Source organism: Onychomys torridus, chromosome 7 (genome assembly GCF_903995425.1).
Source record: "Onychomys torridus chromosome 7, mOncTor1.1, whole genome shotgun sequence".
NCBI classification, from domain to species: domain Eukaryota; kingdom Metazoa; phylum Chordata; class Mammalia; order Rodentia; family Cricetidae; genus Onychomys; species Onychomys torridus.
Window position 1 is genome coordinate 53729343 of NC_050449.1, and position 11347 is coordinate 53740689.

An 11347-nucleotide genomic window follows, 5' to 3' on the forward strand; every position below is an offset into this window, starting at 1 on the left:
GAAACGGGACTCTTGTCCTCATGATACTGTAACTTGCACTTTCTACTCTGGAACCACCAGATGAGTTAAGGAATCTTTGCTGTTTACACTTAGGGCGGGATTTTCTGTACCTGCAGCCAGACGTATCAAGACACTCTAGATGGAAGCAGGAGCAGGGCATGGAAGACATGAGAGATGTGGAAGGAGGTAACAGGTTTAAAAAAACATCAAACCAGGAGCAATGGGCCAGTGAATATGGTGAAAGCTCACTGGGGCAGAATGACCCAGAACAGTCAAGGGAGAACCGGAGACCATGGAGAAACTTCTGGAAGTTCATCAGCAGGAGAGTCACATGTTTAGATTCATATTTCCTAAGACAACACTGGCAAGTGTGTATAAGAAAGAGCAATATCAGAGACAGAAAGGCCCGGGGAAAGCCACCTGCTTCTCTACACAGCGCTGATGAAGACTTAAGGGGGGGGGGGAGGGCACAGCTGCTAAGGAGCACATTCCTTCCCGCCTCATGCCATGGGAGGGAAGGAAGACTCTAGGCTGGTGCTCCTATATCTGGCCTGGCTGACCGCTGTTGTTCCTGAAGACAGAAAACAAACAAACAAACAAACAAACAACAACAACCCATCGTTGATGGGAAGGTTGTTTTCTTCTGGAGAGCTTGGTGGGTAACGAAAGAAGTAAGTCCGGTTTTAACAGAAACATCCTCACCTCTGCACCAACATCTCCAGCTTGTCAGTCTCTCTAACTCAGCCTGGACACTCAGTGTCCCCCACTCTGTCCTGTCTGGCTAGTCACCATGCATGTACAGTGTACTGACACTGCTTTGAAAAGAGTAGGCATTCCACACAGGAGAGGCCATTTCATATCTTTATGACCCCCCCCCCCCAACCCGGCCACTTTTAGAGACAGGGTCTCATTCATGTAGCCTAGGTAGGCCTTGAAATCACTCCGATTGGAGGATGACCTTGAATTCTGATCCTCCTGCCTCCACCTCTGTAGCGCTGGGTTTACAGGTGTCCACTACTATGCCCAGTGTTAGGAAGTGTTGGGAATGCTTCCCGCATGCGAGACAAGTATTCTCTCCAGTGTGCTGCATCCCGGCCATCTTCGTATTTTTGTTTGTTTGCTTGTTTTTTGTATTAGCTAAAGATCAAAGCCTTGAGCTTGGGTGATTATGGGATTGCCAGATTTCAAGTTGAAAGGAGGTACCTATCTTTCCTTCTAACATTGGCCTCAGACATTCTTCTCTTCCAAACAAACCAATTAGCCTTAGAAGACATCTTTTACATGTCTTTAAAATTTTTGAAATCTTACTCACTGTGTTTGAATCCAACAGAGTGTGCTAGTTAAGCGGCACATGCTTCAGAGTGAATGGGGGCAGAACATGCCTTTGAATACACTTAAAAAAAAAAAACTTTTCAAAAAGAACATCTTGTAAGCATTTAAAATGGAAAAAAAAAAAATTAGGATGGTGCAGTTCTGAAAACTGCCAGCAGGGGGCGCGCCAGTGAGAACACACAGGGGCAAGGGCTGGGGGTTCTGCTTTACACCACTTGCTTTTTGTTTGTTTATTTGTTTTCTTCCTTGAGAACCAAATGGCATTTTCCTCCCAGCGAAAGTCAGCATTGCCCCTTCCCTAACCCAAGTCAATGGCCAAGCAATGCCAGGAGCCCTCTTGCACATGAACGGAGTGCTTTCTGTTTATTATAGGTCAAACCCCGGTTGGTCAGCTGGGCAGGCCAGGTCAAGAGTCCCTGGGGCAGCAGGGACAGCTCATTCACCTTATCGTTCTCAACGGAATCTACGAGAAGCCAGAGAAGTCAGACAGGAAGGGAGGGAAGGAACACAGGCCAGGCGTCAGGCTCCGTCCAGCCTCCCTCCACTAAAGAAATACTTGGAATTCAGTAAGGAAAATGGAAACCCTTCCACTTCCTCCCATCTGGCTTTGTACATTGAAAGACCTCAAATCTACAGGAAGAGTGTAGGAAAAGTCGGCCCAGGTTGGGTTAACATCAGCCTCCCTGTTTCTGCCCCCTGTATTTCCCACATATTAAATGATTCTATTAACAGTTTCCAAATATTAGTCAATTCTATCAACAGCTCTTAAGCTCTTAAGATCAATGTTCTGTCCTCAAACTGATCACCGCTTATCAGAGTGCGCAGGCGTGTGAAACATCCGAGAGACACACCAGAGACTGATGAGGGTGGGGAATGGAGAAGTCGAGGAGCAAATGGTGCTGGCCAGGCTCAGCTACGCTGCCCTGATGGGTTACCCCGTCCCCCACAGCCGCCTTCCTTACTCCAGAGACTGAGAAGCAGGTGGCTCCCTTTATCTGCATCTTACACATTCTTTATTTTTCCTTATATCATAAAGTGGTTCCTCGGGGGCTGGAGAGATGGCTCAGAGGTTAAGAGCATTGACTGCTCTTCCAGAGGTCCTGAGTTCAATTCCCAGCATCCACTTGGTGGCTCACAACCATCTGTAATGAGATCTGGCACCCTCTTCTGTATACATAATAAATAAATAAATCTTTTAAAGAATAAAAAATTAAAAAATAAAGTGGTTCCTCAGGCTCTCTGATCCCAGAATCCAGTCACAATACCCAGGACAATGTCCATACCCAGCCACCACTGTCACCGCTACCCACACAGATGGACACATCGCCACACCATCGCTGGCTTGATGTCACTGTTATTGCTGCCATTGCCACCACCATCACCCTCGGCACAGTCACTCAGCACTGACTACCACACCATGCTCATTCCGGCCCTCCACAAGGCAAACTATCTCCTTTAATTTTCTAAAAACTGTACACAGCGGCGTCAGCCTCCCAAGTTTACAGACTGATTCTCAGAGGCACATGTGACCCACTCCAGGCACCTGAATAGTATATTTATACTCATATCTTGTTGGGGAAGTGCTAACATAAAGCTGATCTTAAACACTTAACTTACTGATTTAGAATTAAGTTTGGGCAGCAGTTTATTTGTATGTATAAAGTGTCCGGGTGCTGTGTAAGGCTCTTGTTGACATAAGGAGAATTCACTCTTCTAGTTTGAGTGTTCCCAGTTCTTAGCCACAGAAATCTAGTTCCATTTATTTCATTTTGCTCTATTTAGTCTATTGCCATCTCTTAACGGAAACAGTAATTCAGGATAGGTTCCTTCTGGGCTGATCTAAAGGACATGCAATTTCATCATTGACCACTAGATGTCACTATCAACCAGTTCTAGAAAACTTCATGCACCAACCTTGGAAAAAAGTCATTTCCTCAGGCACCCAAAGTCTCAGCTGATGTGTGACATGACCTGACCTATCTATAAAGACGGAAACACACAGTAAGACACAGGATTCTTCTAGTCTGGAGGGGATCTAATATCTGCTTTTTATTACATACTTCCCTACAATCAAGTTCATAAGAAGCACCATTAACCCAATGGGATTAATATAAAATGTAAGAATGTAAATGCCTAGAACCATACGTTACTATCAGAAACATATCAGAGGGAGTCTCACTACATATACCAGGCTGATCTCAGCCTCCTGATCCTCCTGCCTCAGACTCCTGAGTGCTAAAATTAGAAATGCATACCACCATACCCAGATTGAGAATTCTTTATAACTTCACAGTGTAGAAGTCCTATGGCACAAAATCCTTAATCATAAAAAAACCAATAAATTCATCACTTACAAAATTTAAAACTTCTGCATGAGAAAAAAAAAAAGATAAAAAATCCCATTAGCAAAAGCCCAGGTCAAAGGACTACCTGGCCCCATCCCTAAAAATATTCTTGCAATTTATACCATAAAAATAGAAATGTCTGGCATATGAAAAATCCCTATTGCGATAGCTGAATAAAGAATGCACAAAGGTTGCAGAACATAGATCATGTTGAGAAATGTAAACAGCGATGCCTGGGTCAGGGGGGCTCATGCAGGCTGGACCAAGCAAGGCAGGTCAGGAGTCTGGGGCACACATTAAGGAGACTCTGCCCATCAGCCAGTGCCTCCTCAAGCTTCCTATCCCAGGCACCTCACCCACTTTATCCTAGTCCAGGCTCTGAGTGGTCCTTAAAGGTATGAAGATGTACCATCCCACTCAAAGTGAGGTAGACAGAGACACCATTATTCACTTATTAGACTGGCAAAATCCAATAAGATTATGAAAAATGGCCTCAGTTGGTGGTGGTAGGAGCCGAGTCCCTGTCATCAATCACTCTAGGGGGCAATTTGCCATGTGCCAGCTATTAAAATCGCAAATCCACACATACAATCCTTTATTAAAAGGAGATTTATTTTATTTGTGTGTGTGTCACACGTGAGGCTGCAGTTATAGGCAGTGATGAGTCCTATAATATACATACTGGGTTCCCTACTCAGGAGCAAGTGTTATTAACTTCTGTGCTATCTCCCCAACCCGTTCAATGTAAACACGCTTACGTTGCTTCTGAGAGTTTATCAGGTGCTTGTAAACATGTAAATGAAGCCACCACATACATATGCACTTTTTATGGCATTGCGCTAATGGTCAAAGATGTCATGTGACTCATCATGGTTTGCTATACCATCCAATACCACTCAAGTGTAAAATGGAGATGTGCTTTAGATACCGGGATGGAAAGATCCCCTAAAACATGGTAAGGAAAAAGCAATCCACAGGACCTACCTGAGGAAAGGAGAGAACCAACTCCTGCAAGCTGTCCTCTGACTTCCATGTCTGTGAGCTATGGCACACGCATGCGTACACAGAGACATATAAACACACAGTAAATGGAAAATGCAATAAAACGACTGTTTGAAAGGAAAGCAATAAACATCAATTGGCAAGTAAATGCATAAAAACCTGTCTACATAAAGATGTTATCAAATGGTGGCTGTTTCCTCCTGCAGGGTGGGGTACCAGGCACATGGGGGAAAGGGTAATATTTTGATGTTTAAATCAGATAAATGTCTGACTACCAAAAAACACAAAATATATTAGAAAAGCACAAAGTCCTAGGTTATGGAGTCAGGAGGAGCAGGAGTTCAAGGTCATCCTTAGCTACTTAGTGAGTTCATGGCCAGCTTGGGGCAACACCATGTATGGAAAAATGAAATGAAAAATTGTGTCCTGTATGTCTGACTTTTACCGAGGTGTGCAGCACCCCAGTCTGTCTTTCCAGAGGTTTCCCATCAAATTTGGCTCACTCAAACTTTGACAGCAATTTATAGGGGATGCCTAAAGTTTGTGTTGAGATGACAGATGTCCCCTTCACATCTTCACCAAGACGTCCAAGCCAGGCCCCACCTCAGCCATCAGTGTGCTAAGCACACTATACTCATAGTAATAAGAGTCCGATCCCACAAGTTACCAGCAGATGACATGGTTGCCTCTGCAGGAACATGCACAGGAACCCAAAGGAAGCGGGTACTTCACCTGGGCTGGCGAGGGTTTGCCAACTTCACACCAGCTAGAGTCATCTAGGAAGAACAACCTCAATCTAGAAACCACTTCTATCACATCGGCCTGTGGGCAAGTCTGTTGGGCATTTTCTCGATTGATGATTGATGGGGGGGGCAGTCCAACGGCCTCTGCTTCAGTTTCTGCTTCTAGGTTCCTCTCTGAAGTTCCTGCTCTGACTTCCATTCATGCTAGACTACAACTGTGAGCTGAAATAAACCCTTTCCTCCCCGAGTTGCGTTTGGCCATGGAGCTTTTCACAGTGCACATTAGCCTCCTAGTCCGACTAGGCTGCATGGGCTGTCCAGACCCTGCATAGCTCTCTGAAACCCTGATATTTTATGTCGCGCCTTGGGGACAGTACCTATAGGTGTGACAGTATCAAATAAGCATTGTGTAGCTGTTTGGATCCTGTACCAAGATAGACGGTAGCCCCAGTACCAAGACAGATAGTAGCCCCAGTGCCAGCCTGTGCTTGGTTTAGGGGCAGGGCCTCAGTGGAGGTTTCCCTTCTTTGCCTAGTACTATGTATCAGGTACCACCCCTGCCAATTCAGATAGAACACTGCAAGATCCCCATCTTTTCAGAAAGCCATGGGAAAGGGCCACGAACCTTGCTCTCTCTCATGTACTCCAGCCTAGGAGGGGCCATCAGGACCACATGGGAAGCTCTGGACATCCTGTCCCCAATCTTATCCATAGACCCAGTTTCATTTTGGACATCCAGGATGACCTCGTATTCTATTCCTGACTCATTATATCATCCTGTTTCCAGGGGAAGCCTGTCAGGACCTAGACAATGACTTAGTGGAGGTTTCCACTGCTAAAGCCAGCACATGCTCAGAAAGATAACGAAGTTAGCTAGGGTAGCCCCATGAAGAGACCAGATTAACTATACGCAGAGAGCCGGAGTGAGCACAAACCAGGCACCTCAACATCTGCCAGCCCCTGAGCACCTCGTTTGAGCCAGGTCTCTCCATCCGGGCAGCTGGAGGTCAAAGGTACTGCCTCCACCTGTCACTTGGACCCTGTGCTCCTCAGACACTCCCCTGTGACACTCCACTTAATGAGGCTTTCCACAATTATTCATGTTTTCAGGACCCTGTAACTGCCAAGAACTCATCCAACTTGGTGATTCTTTAGCCACACTCCCAGGCTTTTTATTCCTATGTCTGCCAGGCGTCAAGCTTAGGGCGGTAGGAAATGTGTTAGTCTTTTCATTGGCTTAGCGCTAGCGTCTAAGCCCAGCATGTGGCAGGGATCTGCTAGCTGCTGAAAGATAATGATGTGTAGTACCGAGGATAACTAGGAGTGCTGTGTGATACCCGGTAGGCAGAGAGAGGAGGTAAGGGAAGAAGCCTGACATAGCTGGGCCTCCCGGTCAAAGTGGCCCTCTGGTTAGAAACCATCTAAGCTGCAGGCTCAGTGCTCCTGCTGTGTCAGTGACTAAATCATCAGAGCATTTCCCGTACACGTGTACCCCAGAAGGGTCTCTACCATCCAAAGACTTGGACTTCAATTTAGTATCATTTGCACTATCATTGCACTCCCCCACACTGTTATTACACTTCCCCCACACTGTTATTATACTCCACCACACTATTATTACACTTCCCCGACTCTCGGTGTGTTTCCCATAAGATCACGAGAGGAAAACCCCTAAAGGGGATATCCTGTCCATGATGATCTGGGAAGGCAAAAGGTCACCTTATGCTGTGAGTACGCAACCTGTCATATAAATATTCATTAAAAAATTTCTTTACCATTCATGGCACTGAACTCACTGGGTTGTTTCCCAGATTCTCTTTGGAGTGCTTGCTTCACTCAGGGACCTTCTCCTCTGACTGTCCATGACTCTAGACTGAATTCTTTCCTTCAAGAAGACAAGACCCAAGAGATCCCTGTAATGTGTGTGCGCGCATGTGTGTGTGTGTGTGTGTGTGTGTGTGTGTGTGTGTGTGTATGCGCGCGCGCATGTGTGTGTATGTGTGCGTAAGTAAAATCAAGCATATATTAATCAAGAAATCAAGACAGACTCAATATGTGAGGGAGTTGTCCAAGTGGCTAAAAATGAGAGAAATAATGCCTAACAGAAAAGAAATAAATAACTAGGGAAATTCACCAGCTTTATGTTCAGTTTCAGCTTTAACATTTTTTAGGGCACATGGCCACAGGCAATGCTTCATTTGCTGGAGCCCTGGAAGCTTGGCTACCCTACACCACTTCACACTCGGACTTTTCCAGCTTGTCTGAGGCTTCTAGCAGGGGAGGCACAGCTACTCTTGTACTCTTGACCAAAGACAGTTCTTCCTCTCGCAGGGTAGGCCACCCTCTTCGACTTCGGAGGAAGCTTTAGGAGGGGTGCATACCACAGGAGCAGGGAGGGAGGGAGCAGGCACCTGCCTGGCCAGCTGTGGCCAGGTCCACTCACATCATTCAGATTTTAGGAGGTCCTCAGAACAGAGCAAGGGCTGCACAGTCATAATCCTCTATTAATCATATTCTTGGTTCTTTTCAAGAGAGGTTTACCAACAACTTCTCAGTTTGCTTATTCATTCATATATTTAAGAAAATTTATTGAATAATTTTTTAAAATTAAGCACTTTAGATAACATAACACACACACACACACACACACACACACACACACACACACTTAAAACACAGAACATACAGCACAGGGCTCAGCACATGGCAAACCTCAGAGGGCTCTTTGCTGGCTTACAGCAACACCAACGCTCACCCTGTTGGATGTTGAAGTGGCCTGTTCTTTGTAGAGCTCCTATTCCTGGGCTGTTTGTGTTGGGATAATCTTTCTGTACACTGAAGATGTGTCTGTTTAACTTCATCTGTCTAAGGCACCTTCTGATTGGTTTAATGAAGAGCTGAATGACCAATAGTTAGGCAAGAAAGGATAGGCGGGACTTTCGGGGAGAGATAGGAACTCTGGGAAAGAATCTGAAGTTCGAGAGATTTGCTATCTGCCAGATGCAGAGGAAATTGGACATATGGTACTGAGGACAGGCAACAAGCCACATGGCAGAATGTAGATTAATATAAATAGGTAATTTTAAGTTTTAAGAGCTAGTTGGGAACAAGCCTGAGCTAAGGCCAAGCATTCATAATTAATGGAAAGTCTCTGTGTCAATTCAGGAGCTGGCAGTCCAAAGAAAGACCTGTTACAGGTTTGGCTCCTCCAAAAACATTTCATTCACATCAGATATCAAGGAGAGCCTCCATCTTTCTTAACTTCCTTAATTCTCCATCTGAGATGACCAACTGCATTTAGAAAATTCTTTTACATTTTATTTGAAACTTTCTCATCAAAACGGCACTGATGGATGCATCTTCTCTACAGATTAACATCGTAATATAACTCTGGAAAGCGAGAACGCAGGAATCTTTGTAACAATGGGATGCTGAGGCTAAACTCTACAGAAAAGCTAATTCATACTAGCAAGGGTTTCACTTTTAAAAAAGAACTTTCTAAGCCATTGGGGGTGGGGCACTGGAAGGATGGCCCAGTGGGTAAAGCATCTGCTGTGCAACCAGGGATTCCACACAGAGCCAGATGTGGAAGTTCACAGTGTTCCTACGGTGAGATGGGAGGTGGGGACAGGAGAATCCCAGGAAGCATGGACCAGCAGGGCTGGAAGACCAGCAGAACAAGAGACCCTGCCTCTAAACAAGGTAGAAGGTAAGGACTGATACCCGAGTTTTCCTCTGAGCTCCACACATGTGCTGTGGAAGGGGCATGCACCTGCATTCACATACACGAACACAAACACACAAGGATTGTGGTTTTGGTTTTTGTTTTGGAAGATGATGAGGGAAGAGGCTGTACATAGAGATATATAAGTCACACTTTATTAGCTCTGATATTAAGCACACAGGAAGTTACATTCAAGAACATTCTAGCCGAAGGGCTTCTCCTGATGAAAGCCAATCCTGCTGGCCACGGTGCACTAACTAATTGTGGCCTCTTTTGCATGGGCTCCAATTAGGCCTTAGCTCCAGAGACATGTTTATAGATGAAAGGAGGGCAGAGGGCCAGGTAGAGACACACGTGGCTATGAAGCCTGTGCTCTCTTATTTAAGATGCATGTTTTTAACTAAATAGCACTTTCTGTCACCATGGAACATCCCACTGAATGTGGGGTGGGGAGTTTAGAGTAGATTTCAGAAGCCTGAGGAGGTGAGGGACTTCTTGTTTAAAGTCTGTCTTCTGCTCTACAAGGCACTCAACAACGTTCCTCTGGAAGCTTGCCTCATATGGGAGAGGCAGGCTAAAATACACCATTCTCTTAAAATGCTACCCGCACACTGGCACCATCCGTTTCCAACTGACTCAGCCACGCCCTTCCTACAACCCCCACTTCACATGTGGGGAAGGGGTACCAGACCTCACCAGGAAGGACCGTCAAGTGTCGAGGCCCCTCTGAAGCATGCAGAGTGAAAATAAGTCACTTAGTGACTGAAAAGCTGGCCTATCCCAGCACTACTGTCAAAAACCAAAAGCATTGAGCTGGTGAGCCCGCCCATCTCGGTCCTGGGAAACCATCAGTCACAGGTTAAATACCCACAGCACAAACTCCCAAGTCCAGGGGCACTTACCTTGCACTGTCCCGACACACAGATGGCTGTGCCATTCTGGTCACAGGGGGTGCCATCAATGACCTTCTCAGCTTGTCGTACGTAGAAGCGGTAGCCGGTTGCTTGGCAGTTCAACTCACACTTGCGATTGCCTTTTACTATCAAAAAATAATAAAGAACAAAGACAAGGTATGAGTGATCTCACCTCTGGAGAATCAATCCTCACCCTTCCACCTGTATTTTTTATGGAGATAAACTCCACAGAACATAAAATTAACTGTTTTGACCAGAGTAGGGTTAGTATAGTCAAGGTTGTACAACCAATTGCCATAATCAAATTTCAAAGCATTTTCATTACCCCCAAAAGGAGCCTCACAACTGTTAGCTGCCTCTTCAGTTCCTCCTTCCTCCAGAGCCTGGCAGCAGCCAATTTACTTTCTGTCTGTTCTCCAGTTCCTCTTAGAGTTGTAAGAACACCGCCAGGCCTCCCGCATTTGACAGGCTGGGGCAGGCATGTCCCTTCATCTACTGGTGTATGACAGAGATTCAACGCTGACAGAACACTGTAAAGGACTTTTTAAAGGTCTCACCATGTAAATAATGGTTCTGCTTCTACACGCCACCATGTTTTTTTTTAGGTTTGTAGCTATAGTCTACGACTTGGCAAATGTGGTGAGCATGTAATTTTCACACTTTGCTATGCTTTCTCTTAGAACTTAAAAGCTATATGGGGTACTGCGGATGTGGCTAGGGATATGATCAGTTGGTAGAACTCTTGCCTAGCAAGCATGAGACCCTGGGTTTGATCCCCAGCATGGCATAAGTAGGACACAGTGGTACATGCCTGTAACCTCACCACTCCAAAGGTAGAAATTCAAGGTCACCTCCATGATTACCCAGTGTGCTAGGGTCATTTGGGAGGAGGGAACCTCAATTGAGAAAATGCCTTCACCAGACTGGCCTATACGTAAGCCAGCAGGGCCTTTTATTTTCTGATTGATGATTGAGGAGGGAGAAGCCAGCGCACCATGGGCAGTGCCACCCCTGGGCAGATGGTCCTGGAGGTGTAAGAAAGGTAGCTGAATGTGATCTTGGAGAACAAGCCAGCAAGCAGCGCTGCTCCCCAGTCTCTGCTTCAGATCCTGTCTCCAGTTCCTGTCCTAACTTGCCTTCAACATGGAGTGTGAGCCGGAAGATAAAACAAAGCCCTCTTCCTCCTCCAGTTGCTTTTGATCATGGTCTTTATTATAGCAAGAGGAGGCAAACCAGGACACGCAGTGAGTTCGAAGACTGCTTGGGCCACATGAAATCCCGTCTCCA

At 45.7% G+C, this 11347-nt stretch overlaps 1 protein-coding gene across 1 annotated transcript in view; it reads right to left on the reverse strand.

The window, feature by feature from the left end:
• The window catches only part of Thsd4 (thrombospondin type 1 domain containing 4), a 564519-nt gene that overhangs the window by 283944 nt on the left and 269228 nt on the right, over positions 1-11347 (reverse strand). Inside the window, exon 7 of the mRNA XM_036194378.1 lies at positions 10049-10185. Within this exon, the coding sequence (XP_036050271.1) occupies positions 10049-10185 (137 nt within the window). The remainder of the gene's footprint in view (positions 1-10048; positions 10186-11347) is intronic.